This window comes from Urtica dioica, chromosome 11 (assembly GCF_054948205.1).
Source record: "Urtica dioica subsp. dioica isolate 48M chromosome 11, U.dioica_male_clone48M_v1_H2, whole genome shotgun sequence".
Taxonomy (NCBI): domain Eukaryota; kingdom Viridiplantae; phylum Streptophyta; class Magnoliopsida; order Rosales; family Urticaceae; genus Urtica; species Urtica dioica.
The window spans coordinates 14,314,835-14,333,669 of NC_142766.1; the positions used below are offsets into that span (position 1 = coordinate 14,314,835).

General features: G+C 33.0%; 1 protein-coding gene across 1 annotated transcript; it reads right to left on the reverse strand.

Annotated features, from left to right (window-relative positions):
* Positions 1-14,160: 14,160 nt before the first annotated feature.
* On the reverse strand, positions 14,161-18,059 carry LOC149381480 (pectin acetylesterase 12-like). The gene is made up of 12 exons (XM_089629965.1): positions 17,409-18,059; positions 16,712-16,794; positions 16,391-16,520; positions 16,230-16,303; positions 16,052-16,138; positions 15,846-15,970; positions 15,707-15,767; positions 15,348-15,401; positions 15,178-15,255; positions 14,991-15,096; positions 14,638-14,783; positions 14,161-14,555 (listed from the first exon to the last, which is right to left on the reverse strand). Exons 1-12 carry the CDS (start codon positions 17,620-17,622, stop codon positions 14,448-14,450), a joined length of 1,266 nt encoding a protein of 421 aa, XP_089486091.1. The 5' UTR covers positions 17,623-18,059; the 3' UTR covers positions 14,161-14,447.
* Positions 18,060-18,835: the final 776 nt, after the last annotated feature.

The window sequence follows — 18,835 nt, forward strand, 5'->3', positions numbered from 1 at the left end:
CTATGAAGCCATGAATAGACGCATGATTATCGATTCTCTCTCGAGTAATAAACAATCCTAGATAACAGTTCTAATGGTGATCAAGCACTAGAAAGCATTAAACATGATTCATGACAAGAAATTTAATAGATGGAGCAAACAAGCATAATCTAACCTAACAAAACCCCATTCCCAATGTCAACCCTAACTACATCGTAACCCCATAAGAATTTAGCTGCTAAAGGAACCCATGATAATTAAAACGCAAATCAAAATAATTAAAAGCAATAAGATGAGCATGGAAAGCAAAAACAAATTCATATTGAAATTTAAACGATGTTTAACAATATTTAAAAGATAACAATAAAATAAAAGTAGAGGAAGAAGGAGAAACAGTGGTTGTGAGTTCAAGTGAGTCGCCGGAGTTGTCGATTCCAACGAAGAGCGCTCTATCTCTTAGTAAAGCTCTCAAAAACAACTTAAAAGCAATAAGGAAATAAAAAATAAAAATCAAAGTGTGTTTCTAGGTTACAAGAGTGGTTTATATAAGAACTATGGTGATTTTCGGAGCTCAAATGAGCTTTTGATTGAGTTGATTCGGCCCAAAATCTTCAAAAACATAAACAAGTCACGCCAAAATCGAAGCCTCTCGCGCCGCGCAAACCAACGGTCGCGTGGGATGTTTTCTGGAGGACGTCGTGGCGCGAGAACTGTATGTCGCGGCACGAGGAATGCTGCTGGAGGAGTTCCGCCGAAAGCCGAAATCAGAAAGAATGTCACGGCGCGATGAGCTCGAGAATTCGTCTTCTAATTCTTCTATGCTTCATTTTGACTCGTTTTTTGTCAAAAGCGCTTCCGTTTGTCATCTAATACTCCGAGGCTCTCAAATAACACCTTTTTTCCTGAAATATGTTGTAAAAACTCACAATAACCGTTAAAAACACTTAAGGACTAGCTCGATTCAAGTCAAATGAGGGCAGATTCGCACGTAAAATATGCGCTCATCAGTTTGAACTTCTCGTTTGGTGTTGAGGTATGACCGCCGGAACGCCGCCCCCATTTTCGTGTCTCTGGTGTTTTGTATCCTTTTTGGCGTCTTTCCTCGTGGTTGAGCCCGAACATAGATCTCATCTGTTGTGGATTTTATTTTCAGATTGGCGAGCTGGAATTTTTTTGCTGCTTCGGTTGGTGGTTGTTCTTTTTATAGAGTTCGATGGTTACAACCAATTTCGCCAAAAGAAAACCCTAAGCAACAACATGGCCTGTCAACCTCAGCATCAACCCTCCCCAGTGAGTTAGAAATCCCTCAGCACTTTTCCTCGGTGGTAGCCCACGGTGTCGTCCCTCTTTGGCCGTGGTTGAGCCCTCCGCTGCTATACTTCATCTGCGACCGACATCATCTGATATCGGCATTGCCCTAGACGGTGAATATTGATGGTTACCTAGTTGCCGACTCCGAATGCTCCTCGGACGTACATAGAGGCCGCACTCTACGATGGTAGCCTGGTGTTATTTGTCATCCTTGCCGATCCTGATTTCAATCCGTTTCTTGACGCAAATTTTTCTACTTTGATTGGGTCTTGGTTGAGTAAATTAGGGTTATTCTTTACTAGTTTTGTTTTTGTTTTTTTTTTTGTTTTTTTTTGCCCTTGTTGTGGTTAGTTTGGATTACTATTTTTTATGAAGTGTGTTTTGGGTTTGAGGCCCAGTCCAGGGTGCTTTGGTAGTTATCCCGGACAAGAGTTAATCATTTTTCGGGTATTTCGTTCGAGTTTTCTCTTAGTAGTTTGGAGGTGCAGACACTCGACGATCTTTTTTCACAGTTGATGGTATTCGAGCGTATCGGTTTAACCATCAACTTCGGAGGGTATTGGAAAAGAGTCAATTAGTTGCTCGAAGTTTAGAGTAGTCCATCTTCCGTTCGCCGGAATTCTGCACATGACTTGCGTTCATTGGATTCTAGTTTTGAATCTTTACTGCCTCCGAGCCATTTTATTAAAGAAATTTTTAAAATATAACCCTCTTTGCCATTAAAATTTATGATATTACCACAATATATATGTATATACATATATATATTATATATATCACTATGTATTTATTGATCGATTATCGTTAAAGAATTCATTCAATTAGACTAAAATATATCCATATTAGTATACTTGTGAAATAAAAAATAATATGTGTTGTTACTTTGTGTTAGCTATTTTTTTTATGGAAAAACTGTTGTTCTCTAAGATGTTGGAAACATCAGCATGCAACATGACATATCTGGTTTACACGTCAGTATTGTGACGTGGATTTATGAAGATAGGCATTTTGTCAGATATGTTTACGCGCTTTTTTCGATCGTCCAATGAGCATTCACCAAGTGCATTTGGAAACCCTAGCCTAGGACACTCAGCTGGAATGTGTCATATATAAGGAGTGTTTTCCCTTTTTCGTAGGGTTACACATCTAAGTATTTTGATGCAGCCTTCACCGCCGAAATATTGTTTCCTAGGTGTGCATTTTACTCTGTGATATTGACAGCCATTGTTAGAGTTTAGTCACATAGTTGTTTTGTTGTTATTCTGGTAATTATAAAAACACGTAGTGTTATGAACCTTGTTTGGAACAGTGGGAGAGTGTGTTAGTGAAAAATAAGGGGAACTCAAACACATGGTGAGACTGGGTTAAAAATCACTAAGGTAGTCTTGAAGTTTAAAAAATATAGAAGGTGATCATTCATGGTTGTCTAAAGTTGTACTTATTCTACTGTCTAGTGAATATATATTTCCACCGAGAGTATCATCCCTCCAGAAGTAGACATGATTGGCCGAACTGGATTACCAACTCTTTGTCTTTTTTTACTTATAGTTTATTTATTCTCTATAATCTGCTAAACAGTTAAGTTGTTTCATAACTTGTTATAACATCTTTAGAATTATCACGATAAACAGTGGATCTTCTATTTCAATCTGTATGTGTTATTATAAAACAAAATCAACATTACTGTATACTACATATCTATGTAGAGTTTATTAATTATTATAGGGTAATCTAGCAACGTAGCCAATTTCAAACATGGTTTTAAGGATGTAGCCAACGTTTGGTAAATTTTGTAATCTAGCCATTTACAGAAATAAACGGTTAGAAAATATCGAAAATACCCTTATGTAACATAATTCATAGAAACCAAATATTAGCCAACGTTTCAGCCAGCCGAAGTTTATCGTGCGTAAAATAAACGGAAATTAACAGAAATTAAGAAAGCAGCGGAGATTAACAAAAAATTAGAAAGAAATAAACGCTCAATAACCACCTTTGCCAAATATAGATTTTTTTTTAATTCTAAATATATACACGTGTATTATCTTCGAAAATTCGTATTGAAAATTTGATCGACTTGTGAATAACACCGTATTGAATGCGTATTAAAGGAAAGGAAAGAAATATCAGTTGATAACACCACCGACAACTTCAAACTGGTGGGCATTGATCGGCTCTACCTATACATATGTAAATTTACCATAATTAACAGAAATTAACAAAGTTTGCCAAATATAGAATTTTTTTTAAAATTCTAAATATATACACGTGTATTAACTTCGAAAATTCGTATTGAAAATTTGATCGGATTATGAATAACACCGTATTAAATGCGTATTAAAGGAAAGGAAATAATTATCAATTGATAACACCATCGACAACTTCAAACTGGTGGGCATTGATCGGCTCTACCTACACATATGTAAATTTACCATAATTAATAGAAATTAACAAAGCAGCGGAGATTAACAAAAAATTAGAAAGAAATAAACGCCTAATAACAAACTTAGCCAAATATAGAATTTTTTTGAAATTATAAATATATACAGGTGTATTAACTTCGAAAATTTTGGTTGATCAAACGTGGGCTACAAGTTTTGTAAGCAAATTCTAGTAGATGATATTATAGTAATTAACATCTTACATAATTAAGACACGTCATCATTTTTTGCTAGAGTGAAAATTTGGATGAAACGTTGGCTAGATTACAATTTCAACGTTTCAGGTGGCTTAGTTCGACTAATTTTTCATTATTATATGTAAAGTATTTGTGTAAAATTTTTATGTATGTGAAATAAAATTGAAATATAACCATACAATAATTAAAGTTTAAAATATAAACGTTAAATAAGTATTATGAGATATATAATATCAAAATTCAGTGTCGATATCTAATTATTAAAAATGCATATTTTAACTTAAAATTGTAACTGCTGCCCTCAAAATGGCTTATAATATATTTTGACGGAACAAAACAAAAAATCGGGTGTAGTTATTTTCGGTATAAACATTTAATCCCTTACCGCCTTGAACGATAGCAATTCTCTACGGAAAGCAAGACCACATAGAGCGAAACTAAAATTAAAAAAAAAAAGCCGTTGGAAGTGCAGTACAAGGACGAAAAGGACAAATTGAATGATATTATTAAATTAATTAATTTCGAACAAAAAATACAAAATTGAATCAAACAAATATGAATTCAATATTTATTAAATTTTAATATATATATATATATATATATATATATAAATATATAGTGGCAGTCATTTACTTATAATGACACTTAAATATCAACCACCATCTAAAATTTTGACCGCCACTTTGTAAATTTTAGTAGCATTCACATAGGTAGTACTTTTTTTAGTGCCATCTTTTGTGTTTAGTGGCATAAAAAAATTGCCACCAAATGTGATTTTCCTAGTGAACAATTGGAAGTTTTGTTATGTGTTTATTTTTTCTGTACATTTTGAATAGATAAATAAGGTTTTAATTATGTGTTTCTAATAAAATTTATCTTTAACTTCATTCTTCATTGCCTTTGTCCACACTTTTTTTTAGCTTTTATAAAAATTAAATCAATAAAGGCTTTACATCTTTATATATATATATATATATATATATATATATATATATATATAAGGATAATTTCTATCAATTACCTTTTAAAATTAATACTATGTATTTTCTAAAAAAAATTAATAATATGTGTACCCATTATCCATAAATTCATCAATAATAAAAAAAAACACAGAATTGTTTATGCCATAGAGATATAATATGGTAGTTAGATTGGTCTATTGATAATCTCACACATACTTCGATTGAGAGATTTTGATTCGAATTTTATGAGCTGTACAAATGCAAGTTTTTTGAATTTTATCATAAATTATGTAATTTTGGCTCACATTGCAATGCTAAATATCATGTAATTTTTACTTGTCACTTCTCGAAAAAATAAGAAGAGAAGTTACGTGCGTAAAAATGTTCAAAATTAAATGCACAAACTAAATCGTGTCGTATTCGTTTTTTTGGAGATTTTATATTTATGTTTTAGAATAAATATCAAGGTCATCACATTATTTCTCTAACTCGAACAAAGGCCTTAGCAAAGAAGAAAAAGCCATCGCTTTAGCTTGCCCATGTGCAAACACAATAATCAAATATAGTCTTCCACTTATAATAATGTTTCATTTGAGCTACAAGGATAATAATAATAATAGTATGCGAATAAACTAATCACAATACATATACATCCATTTCTATCTACATTTGATATATAACAAATGTATTTAAATATGTATGAGTGCATGTGAACTAAATTATTGGGTCTACTTTGTTTGGGTCCCAGCAATCAGTATAGAATCAAACGTGTTTTTGGAAAAGAACAAAAAACCTTTTGGTTTGAAAATGGCTACTCATACGGAAATTAATGATGAGATGGCAGCAACAAAAGTCCCAAACTTCTTTAATTTTGTTCTCTAACATAAATCGAAAAAATTTCATGCATAGATTCAAATTCTTATATAGAAAACAAATATATATTGCTTGATGAAACTTTTTTCCGTAAAAAAATTCTTATATTCTTGGACGCAGTTCGCAGATTTATTATTTGTAGACTACAAATGCTCTTTTCTAACCGGAATTTTGAGATACAATAAAGTTAATGGTGTGTTTCCGTATAACATTTAAAAGACGAATAAATACGAGTAGTAGAGTTTTTAATATAGTGAATTTATTATCAATGCTAATAAAAAAATGGAGTATTTGTGGGTATTGATGTGAGCTTTGTTGTTGGTTAAAGGATGATTCTTGGTAAGTTTGACAACTTGGTGACGTTCATTTTTTTTTCCTGAGTTATGTGTTAAGGGACTGTACTGATAAATTTTATATTGTACACCTAAAAAGATTAGAAATATCTTGACAAGACCTCATATCTCCAAAATATTTTATATTGGATATTTTTTTATCATATTTCAGACAAAAATATCCCTAAAATCATCTTAAACCATTTGAAAACATTTTAAACATCTTAAACAATCTGAAAACATCAAAAACTATGTTAAATCGTCTTAAACATTTTTAAACCGTCTTAAACTATCTTAAATTATCCCAAACAATCGCTACTTCACTAGTTTTCTTAAGTCATCTTAAACCATCTTAAACAATCTTAAACCATCACAAAAACTCCTTAAATTTCATCGTAAATTTCGTTAAATTTCATTTTAAACCATCTTAACTTTCACAAAATTCCAGATTTTAAACTCCTTAATATATTCAACACCAATAGCGACACAAATCTTTATATCTTCTTGAAATATTCGCTTACGAGTTTGTAAATTTTTACTTCCGTGTTTCTCTCTTCTTTTATTTTGGCACACTCTCGAATTGTAACCAATTTTTCATAGACTTTTCATATTTGTACTTGATTATTCGTATTTATAATTTTATTTTCGTCAATTTATAATATTATACATACCAATTTATGAATTTGTGTATGGAAAATAAATATATCCATGGTTCCGAGAAAGTCCAATGCGACAAGCGAATTCGAAGTTTTATAAGTTCTGTTTTACACAATTCTTGTTGTCGTCCGCCGAAACGTTGGGTCTACATATTTTTTTGTCCACAAACATTTACCATAAAATATATATATATATATATATATATATATATATATATATATATATGATGCTGTAATGGTCTTTCCAAATATATTATGAGCATATTAAAATAAAATAGAAAAGATATCGTATATAGTAATATGGTATTACTATAGAATTTAAAATATTCAAAGGACAAATCATTGCGCTCATTATTAGCGGTGATAATGACCAATGTCATGCTGCTCATGCAGTTGTATAAAGAGAATATATATATATATATATATATATATATATATATATACAAATTGTTTGGTGGAAGATTTTATTCGTGTGATATGGAATCTTATACAGAGTAAATGAGGGATGTCCAGATCATAATATATTAAACATAATTATTACAAGAATTAGCTCTTGAGGTTATGGATAACTTAACGTAAAAAATTATCACGGCAAAGAAATATATCATATATAGGGATAACGAAAGAAAAATATACGATATATATACGTATTACAAAAACTACCATTCGCCATCAAGTCTTAGCCTAATTAACACAAAAAAAATCTTATTAATACTAGATATGTAACCGACCAACCCTTTTCTTAATCAATAACACGTCACATATCCTAAACTCAGATGGAAGACAAATCAAACGATGTTTAAGATAAAGAGTCTGAATTCAAGCAAATATATATATATATATATATATATATATATGCTTAATATGTATAGATATTTCGTAACAGAAGTTATATATAGTTAAGCAAACTCACTCAATAGTCAATATATGATTTGCTGCCGAAGCTTTTTAAGTCCCAGATCCGGAAAAATGTAACAGTGTTTAATGGTTATGTTAGAAAAATAAGGACTTATTTATAAATTAAAAAATAAAATTAAAAATTAAAAAAATTGTATGTATACAGTCATGACCAGCCAAATTTAAGCTCAAGTAGTACAAGTTTTAGGTCGCTTTTTCAACTTATATAGGTCTCTCTCTCTCTCTCTCTCTCTCTCTCTCTCTCTCTCTCTCTCTCTCTCTCTCTCACTCTCTCTCTCTCTCTCTCTCTCTCTCTCTCTCTCTCTCTCTCTCTCTCTCTCTCTCTCTCTCTCTCTCTCTATGCATTTTTTTATCCAAATCTTTGTAATTCTATTTTTTAACATTCAAAATTCTCATTAACAGCCATCTCGAATGATAGCATTTTGCACCTCAGTTCAATCACAAGAAACACTACTTTTGTGACATAAATTATTTTATAAAATCTTGGCAAAAAAAAAAACAGTTTGAAAATTAAAGAGAAATTAATAATAAAAAAATGATGTGGTTCAAAAGCCATGAAGATGAAAGAAATATATATATATATATATATATATATATATATATATATATATATATATTGAGGTTTTAATTATTCAATTTACGAATCTTAATCTTCATATGAGAGTTGCGTACGTTGTGTTTGAAAAATGGAACATATGCATTAAAAAATCATTTTTAATAAAGACTTTGCACTACTTCACAACTTCATCTATATTCTTATGATTCCTCCAATATATGATAGAAATAAAATAATCATGAGCGATCAAAGGAGGGAAATGATATTAATAATGATTGAAGATATTAGTACAAAATGTTGCCACAATCATTAAAGACTCGTCACTTTATAGCTTAAATTAAGTTGGAATTAAATCTCCTAAAATAATAAATTATCTTAATTAGATTAAAAATACTGGATACTTACTTTTGTCGAGCCAAGCTCCGAGGGACGTCACGCAAGACGCAACCATGGTATATGAGTCATAGCTAAACTTGGGCATACAGACTGAACGACACCGGAATTCCGGTTCCTTCCGATCGTCAGGTACCCACGGAAGGCTCTTCCTTCCGTCCTTGATGGCCGACGGAAGGAACGACTTTCGTACGTGCAGCGGAAGGCGATGATATGACGCGGAACTCCTTTCTTTCGGTGTCTTTTGTCTCTCTTTGTAACTTTTAAATTTTTTTATATTTCTGGCCGTTGGATTTGTGGATGTTGCAAATCCAACAGCCACAAACTAGTCAGATTGTGTAAGTGAGCGTTGAAAATCAGCCAACGGTAAGAAATTGTAACATTATCTCATTATATTTTTTATTTAATTTTTAAACCCTCTTTTTCATTCAACTATAAATATCACCCTCATTCATAACATTTCTTCACGCACCTCACAATACAGTCTTCTCATACTCTCTTCTACTACTCAAAATCTCATAAAATCTTTTCAAATAATCATTTATGTTATATACTTTTCATATGTATTTTTCATAAATATTTTTCATATATATCTTTCATATCTATTTTTCATATATAATTTTCAAATATATTTTTAGTATATAGTTTTAATTTTTTAAAAATGTCTAAATCTCATCATTGAAGCTCTTCTCGTCGAAGTTCCTCACGAGCAAGTTCTTCAAACACACCACCGCCCGAAGATCCACAACCAAATCATGAGTCTCCTGTGAATCAATACCCTAAAAAATGACTCGGTTTATCGCAATTTACGAATTACAAAAACACCGAATACAACTCAACCCAAGTACCATCAACTTCTTACGTACCTCCAAGTTACCATCAAACCGAAAACCAGTTCGATCAAATATCTCAATATGTTCCGAATAATCCATCCCCATATTATTCGTATACCTATTATACACAACCTTAACATCCATCACAACCTTATTATCCACAACAAAAACCTTATTATTCTCAACCTCAACCACAGTATCAAGATCCATACCAAGTGTACCAAGAGAAATTACAAAATTATAAAAATCAAATCAACGAAAAGGAGGAGGAGGAGGAACGCTCACCGTCACCACAATAACCGCCACCACCACCACCATCACCGCCACAAGCACCACCACCACCACCACCAACACAAAATGAGGAGGAAGAAGACCTATCTGCACAACATGAAGGAGGCCTGCCACCCCCCAAAAAAAGATCGAGATCTAAGATGTGACAATACTTTGAAGAAATCGATGAAAGGTAGGATAAAACCGGGAAAGTTGGCAACAACAAATACGGGAGTTCATCATTAATATACAACTACAAGAAGTGCATCTCATCCAAAGTTCACCAGGTAACTTCTCACGATCCCGTCGAGTTTATGAGAGAACTTGTTAATTACATTGTTTCCACATACCAATCATTTAGTCATGTAGAATCCGATGGATTTCTTATATTCATATATTATTTAGTCCCTGGTATTCAAATGATTAAGATGGCTCAATTACGAAGGGACATTTTTTTCGCGAAGAAACTAAAAAAATAAAAGCCATATTTGTGTCGGGAACGTTTAGTGTAGCTTTTACCTCAGACATATGGTCGGGCAATATTAAGATGGATTTCATGAGTGTGGTAGTTCACAACATAGACGATTAGTGGAATTTATGCAAAATAATCGTAGCTTTTAGGAGAATTAAGGGAGGCCACACAGTTGATAGCATCCTACAAATCCTACTTCGAGTGATAGAAGAGTGGCGTATATGTGATAGAATAATATCCATAACTTTAGACAATAATATAAGTAACAACGTCATGGTTAGAAGCTTAAAGCGAGAGATACCTTGTGAGGACAACCTTCTACATCAAAGGTGTGCAACCCATATTATAAACCTCATAGTCAAAGCCGGTTCCGAAACCTATGACTCATGTATTGCCAAAATTAGGGACGTCATTGGCTGGGTTAATAGTTCCAACCCTAGAGTAGATGAGTTGAAGATACGTTTTACTAAATGGCCTAATTGTGAGGACTTTCCATCTTGACAATAGAATTGGGTGGAATTCAGTGCACTTAATGTTAAGGAACTTCTTTTCTCCGAGTTATTACAAGGTCATAGTACAATTTTTCAACCATACGAGTAATGCTGACATAACCGAAGACGACATTGCTATGGCTGAAGTGTTTTTCTGAGTTCTTTCACCTTTTCTATGATTAAACTTGTACATTATCTGTTGTGTATACACCTACTTCGCATTTAGCAATTCATTGCATAACAAGAATAGCACAACATCTTCACGACGTAAACCATTTTTCTCTTTTTCAACCATATGCATTATAGCCATGAAAGAAAAGTAAAGTATAGCAAATATTGGTGTCCAGGCAAAATTCCTTTTCTATACAGCTTTGGGTGCATTTTAGACCCACAAATCATATTTGAAGGATATATGGACTTTTTCCAATATTTAGTGGATATGACTGGTGAAAATTACATTTTAAGCGATCACGCCAGAGTCGTGGAAAGTTTTTGTTCTCTTTTCGAAACCTATCAATCAAGGACTGGATCACAACCCGAGCCGAGTCCACCGCGCAACCAATCCACAAGCACATGCATGTTTCAACAACTTTATCAACCTGCACGAAGTGTGCATAGATCTCCAAGTCCATTGCCATCTTCCTCAAGAACATCTCAAGATTCGGCTAACAACGAGGAGATCGCACCATACAACACGTCTCGGTTTGTTTTCATGCAACAAGATACACTTGACGTCCTAGCGTGGTGGAGACAACGAGAAAACATGTTTCCCATCTTGTCAAGAATAGCTCGTGACGTACTCTCGATACGTGTCTCGACTATTTCATTCGAGGTCACATTCAGTAGCTCCAGTCGCATTATTAATGATGGAAGATGTAGTCTAGCTCCTGAAATGGTGGAGGCATTAACTATTGGAAAATATTGGCTTCTACATGATAGACGAGCTCAAGAGACGTTTGTTAACTTCTATCTCGTGGATGATTTCGATTTCGATCTTTCAAGTTTGAACATTGATGATTAGATTTATATTTGTAACTTTGAATAACTATGAATATAAATAAAGGTTTTCTTTCCTCTAGCGACCCCCGGAGAGGTTTTAAGGAGGCTGTTTCCAATACATTATTTTGTATTCTCACTTTTACATTTTAGTCTTTATTTTAAAAAAATACTACATTTTAATCCTTTAAAATTTTATGGAAATGAAAATTTTCGTTCAATTGTCAGTAGAATTCCAGTCAACACTAGAAAGAATAATTCATTTCAGTCAAAATCGGAATTCCAACTTCAATGATAATGGATTTTCGTTTCCTACCAAATACTTGGGTTTAGCCATAAATCTACTGTCTCATTTTGATATTTCATTCTGTGCCCACTCAGATATAAAAATTATTACACGTAAACATTCACAAATGAACTTGCTAGCTATTGCATATTCATTACATCGTATGATCACGACTTCCCACAAATTCTCAATCACCAAAAGGGTACCACAATATTCCTGACATGTTACATGATATAATTTTTTTTATTTATTTTCGATTACATGGCTATACAATCACTATTTCTATCTTCTTCATCCAATTCTCATTCTGCTCAAAGCAGCCAAATAGCCAGAAAATATAATTCCGTTATTTTATATTTAAAAATACCAACATGTATAACAGAGCTTATATATTTATACAAGCAATAGGCCCCGGCGTTGCCCGGGAGGTTTGATCAATTTTAATTTAGATAAAAATGTGAACAGTTTGCAATTGTTGATTGTCACTTGTCATACGTAAAAGTTAGCATTTTTTTACCACTTTTTAATATATATTTAAACCATTTTAATTAAATAATAATTCAGATATAAAAAAAAATTAGAAATAGTAAGTTATAATTATAAACACGATTTTTTTTAGCAATACAAAAATGATGATTAACCAACATCATTACTTATATGTTCATTAGATGTTTCCAATAATCGTACTGATCATAAGTAATTTGAATTATAAAACTACTAATCGGTTAATTAATTGTTATCGTTTTAAAGTTAGTTTAGGGAATTTTCATTTTTAGAGTTATTTTTGGAATTTTCGTTTTCTAGAGTTGTTTTTGGAATTTTTCGTTTTTTAAAGTTGTTTTTTGAATTTTGTTATGTGGTTACTTATGTAATTTTAAAACTTAAATAGGTATTTTTAGAAATTTAGGAAAAAAAAATAGAGAGTTACTGTAGCATGAATAGTAAAAATGGGGTTTTGCTTTATATATATATAATAATATATTTGGGATTTATCGCAGAAGTATACCATTATAATTATAATTATAATTATAGTTATAATATTTAGTTTAAAGGAAGGATACTTTTAAACTTTAAATAATGATTGTTTTAACTTATTTCAAAAATAGAATTTTGTGTCAAACTAAAGGTTATTTGATACTATTTCTTTTAGAAATGAAACTATAATAAACAATACACAAATGTAAACAATAAATAAAGTTAAAACAGCTCAAAACATTAAACAATTATTTCTTAAAAGAAAATTTAAACATCCAAAAAAAAATTATTAACACCTTGAAAAACTTATTTTCGCGATAAAGGTTATACATACACAATTTTTGCAATAAATTTTAAAAATCACTACTATAAATTTTTTTTACTAAGGGCCAGTGACCTGTTTTATGGAGAAAATGGGCCTACAAAACATGGCCAGTCATACACTTGGAAAAGTCCATGAGCTTCTACTCTGTGGTCTTGTTTGATCTAGAGCAGGGGCTCAGGAAGAAAAAGAAAAAAAACAACTCACTACATTTTTCCTCAATAGGTTTTGGGAATTGGACCTGAATATTAGTGAAATTGAGGATTTTTTTTTTTCAAATCCAACCATAATCATAAATAGAAATAATGTATTAATGGCATAGATATATGTCAACAAATCCAAAATTTGTTGACATAGATGTCATTAAATCACGAATCTCTTTATTAACATGTACATATCAACAAATTCTACATTTGGTGACATATATTGAAGGCCATATTGGACACTAGTCTCTTGGAAATGGACTCCGAAACTGATTTGTTGTCGCCTTCGAAAACAATCTTCTTAAGCTTAAGGCTGTTTCTAGTCCCACGACCACCTAGACACCTAGAAACTTCACCTCCATAGTTTACCGAGTGGCCACTAGTCCTGGCCATAGAGCTACTAATTTTCCCGTCCAATCTTTGATGACAACTTCGCTTCTTTGGTGGAAATAAAAAGTACTGATTCTGAGTACAACAAAAGTACTGTGATCCCATATCCAAGTGCCCGAAATAAAAAGTTCTTTGACCTTGGAGATTCTATTCTATGCTCTCTTCTACTGAAGCTCATGTTTAGTTGAGAGCCACAAATCCCGGTGAGGGTCGATTTATGTGCTCAGTTTATATGTACTCATTTTATCACACACACTTAATATGTACTCATTTTATCACAAACCACCAAAAAAAGCCCAGCATATGAATGAAAACAACAGACTTAGATAAAGAGCTTTTACCCATATATATTTTTTGAGAACAAATACACTTATGGCTTTGCTGAGATGGGCACGTTTTTGCTTCTCAGTAGCCTCATAACAATAATTCTTATTGTTCAATGATTTTGACTTTTCTCAAATGCCTATTTTGGTTTCAATTGAATAGTAGGAATTAAAATGAACTAGAGCTTTAGACATATAAAACTATGGGTCCATATATGAACCAATTTGGAATATACCCTAAAACCAACCAACGGCTGTAATTCAATAATCATCTGAAAACGAGATGGTGACAAGTATTGTCGCAAGGGTAAGGGCAGTCGATGGACTTCACGCCTGATCGGTCAAAGTACCAATCTCCCACGGCTAGCGCAATCGGCTGCACATTATTTATAAACAACCAAAATGTTATTTATTTATTTTAATTTATATTGTTTGCAACAAAAACAGTTCTTTCTTACCTTGTTGTGGAGAACGGGAGAGTTATCAGCGAACCACGTATCTTGCCTCTCGGTTTGGCAGTGAGCGAAGCACGAGTTTATGAACAATCCGTTTTGATGCGACTGTGAGAACTGTTTGACCGCGTTCAACATTTTCGTCCTGAACCCTGTTATACCGGAAAAGAGAAGAAACGAAAAATGATAAGCACTTTTTGTTTCAACTTTAGTAAGATCAATCTTTTCGATCATCATCATCATCATTGTGGAAGTATCATGGGGTTCTATCTCAAAACCAACCGGCGAAGAGTGCAATAGTCATAAACACTTGTTAGTTTTCGATTCCTAAAAATCATCGTCATCGGTGATGTGGTCACCTTGTAGAAATTGAAGCTGTTTCCAACTACATTTGGCGTGATTTAATCTGCATTCGTGCCAATATCCGTGCGGATCCGCCGACGGTGGAGCTAAGCTAGATTGAATCTGATCATAGATAACAAAGAATATTCATTAGCATGAGATATGCCGGGGAAATTTATGGGAGCAAAAAAGTATGAGATTTACCTGCCAAGAGTCATAGGCTGCATTGAGAATAAACAGAGGAGTCTTGACGCTGCCGATTAAATTTTGAGGGAAAAAGCACTTTGGACCAAAAAATGGATTTGATTTTAGGGTTAAAAGGCGCTCGAGATATTTCTTTCTACATATTAAAGAGGGAGAAATGGCTTTTTTACCGAAGTGGGATCGAGGTGATTAGTGCAAATCCGAGGGAGACTCTTTTGCACGCCCTGCACGGTTTACATTTGATAAGCAAACTCACTTGAGATTTTGCAAATTTTTAGTTTGGGTAGCCAAAACATGTACAACTTTGTTTAACATACATGGCCTGGTAGCTTCAGGAAGAAGCAGGTTTTTAATGAATTTAATAGCTCAATTTTTACTTGACTCAATAGATTTATGGCACAGCCGACCAGTAAATCACAACTTTTCTTAACCAACCAATGAATTCCTAGTGACCCAAATGCTTAAGTCAGTCTTTTATTAGAACAGTTTTATCTAAAAGATCCTTGAACGGGGAAAGCTAAAATGATACCTGAAGGCCTACGACACCGTTGTACAAATTTCTTATCGTTCGCCCGCCAGAAATATCAGTCCTGAAATTGCAATAGAATCATCAGTAAAATCACATATAAAAATATATTTGTAAAAGATAAGAAGAGGAGTGAACTTACGTATCAAGAAATAAGCCAGCATCGCTGAGGCACTTTACTTTGGTGGTTCTTGGAAGCAAATCACGGAAATTATCGCAGTGCAAAATAGCCGCTAGACCACCCGCTGAGCATCCCGATAAAAGTGCCTGAAAAAAAAAAGTAAAAAAGAAAAGCATTATACACACGGCAAAAAGAAAGAAAGAATGAGGGTGATCTTGTCACTAAACCTGATGAGCATTTCGCATTCCCTTTGACATCAGATCTTCCATCGCCGTCCACCAAATTTTCTCTCCTCTGAATTGCAAATCCGATGCCTGAAAACAGATGTTTAAGATGAGTTCAATTAGCTCATTTTTTTTTTGCTTGGTAATTTAAGTCTATCGAGATCTGTGTGTAATGAAAAACCTTGTGTTCACTGTCTCCTGTGAACGAAGCGCCGTCGCAGTACCGAAGCTTCACTCTATTCCAGTTGTAGAAGTCTAAAGCCACCAAAAAACATGGTTAAACGAGACACGAAAAAAGGTCTTTAGATTAATTATGAGTTTGAGGAAGAAAAAAAAAAGGACCAGGATTTTCTTCGGCTTTCTCGCTGAGTATTCCGATGAAGGCAATCTGTTTTTCCATGTACGAAGACGAGCCTCTCCGCGTTGTCTTTCGATAAACACAGTTCCTGATGCTATTGCACCAACCGCCACCCTGTCACGTCGCATTCAAATTTATTTACTCGAAATTATTCACCCCAAACCAACCCCGAAAAGGGACTTTGATTGTCAAAATTCTTTGTGCATTGGGCTTCAAAACTTAAGGTTGCTTCTCTAGCCTCCTAATACAACTACTCATGTACAATAATTCAATACAATGATATGTGAAATTGTTGGATAACAAACCTCCAATTGAATGAGCCAATTATTGGCTCCTGAGCCAGACCCACGGTGCCAATGGTATCCAGGCAATGTCCCATCCAAGCAAACTGGAAAGAAAGTGAAACACAAAAAGGAAATTTAAAATTTGTTGACAAGGCCATCAAAAGGGACAAATTATCTTCAATGGAACCAATAAATATATATATATAAATATATATATATATATATATATATATATAAATATATATATATATATATATATATATATATATATATATATATATCAATGGTCCTAGTAGTCCTGGACTGAGTTGCAACCAGATAAATACAAGATCTACTCTTTTGAATTTTAAAACAATATTGTGTTGCAAAAACATGGGTATGTACAAGAATAATAGAAATGACCTCCCTGAGATGGTTGGATTAATATATTACAAAAAAGAATAAACTTTGATGTTCTTTGTGATTAACCCAAGGAATTAAAAAAAAAAAAAAAAAAAAAAAACACACACACACACACATGCATGTTATTTCATCAATGAATACAGATCTAACCAAAATCTTTTCTCTATTTGTAACCCATAATAACTCCTATAACAAACCAAAAAATAAAAAAAAATTAATAATAAAAAAAGAGAGTGAGAGAATGACAGAAGAACATGGAGCAGAAAGAGGAGTGAGAGAGATTTAAAAAAAGAAAAAAGAAAATGTATCATTTTACCAGCTCCTTTAGAGTCAGCTCCTCGGATGAGAGTGAGTCCAACCATGAGGACATTGAGATTGGCCTTTGAGTCTCCATAGCCAATATCTTGATGCATCAGAGTCATCTCTGTTTCATTCAAACTATTTTCCACAAACCCATCAACTCTTTTTCCCAAACAGCCCAGCAATGCAATTACCACTATTCCCACACCAACCCACATCTGGTTCTTCATTTCCTCTCTCTCTCTCTCTCTCTCTCTCTCTCTCTCTCTGCCACAAAAGTTGTTCAACAAATAAGTACTTATTACTTCCAATTTTTCAAAAAACAGGCAAGTATGAATGAAAAGGAAAAAAAGGAACGGACTTTAAATTCAGCCTTGAAGACTGTGAGTGCGGGTATTAATGTATTAAAAAGTGCATTGGCAGTTTTCTGAACGCCAAAGGAAAGGTCTATCAGAGACAGAGATACATTAATGGGGAAAAAAGAAGGATCTTCAAGTTTTTAACTACTGAGATAAATTTAGAAGAGAATACCAAAAATAAAAAAGTTTAGAGATAGAGAGAGAGAAAGAAAATGATTTTACTTATAAGAGAGAACACTGAACACAGAAACAGTGTTTGCCGGGCTTTTCAAGATTTTATGACAAGGGTCAAGTTTAGAATCTAATATTGTTATTATATATATAGGAAAAAGTTCATTCATTGGGCAACAGCTAAAGTTACAGCGTAGCATTGCCGTGATAGCTCACAGACAATAACAAAAACAAACAATGTTCACAATATACCACGCTAAAAAAATTAAGTTGGAAATTAAAAAAAAAAAAAGTTTATTATAGATCTAATAAGTTCATTTATAACGCTGTAACAAAAAAAAAAAGGTAGATCTATTGCCGCAGCAAAAAAATGTAAAAATAACAAAGTTTACCAGTCTACGTTCAAGAGTTGATGATATTAATAGAGTGGTTGGTCTGTCTTTTGAAACAGTGAGAAAGTGAAGCAAATATGATAATGGCGTTTATTGCTATGATAACTTTGAGTTTCTGTACAATAATACAGAAATGGCCAATGAAATTTCTTGATGCTTCTCAATAATTACCATAATAATTACACACTCTCTCTCTCTCTCTCTCTCTCTCTCTCTCTCTCTCTCTCTCAGCATTGAAAATGCACTTTCTCCGGTTTCATTTACTATTTGTGGTGAGCTTTCACGGCCTCTGTGGATCCCAACCCAATTTGTAGCTTTAATAAGGACCATATGTTTTCACTTACTTCTCTTCCAGCTGGTAAAACTTTCTTGTTTTCGCTCCACGTATTTTTCGATATTTTTGTTACCATTATTTTTTAACCTTATTATCATAGAAACACGTTACCTTACTGATCTGATCTTGAAAAATATTGCAATGCTCCTATTAAATAGGTGCTAGAAAAATAAATGTTGTACACAAT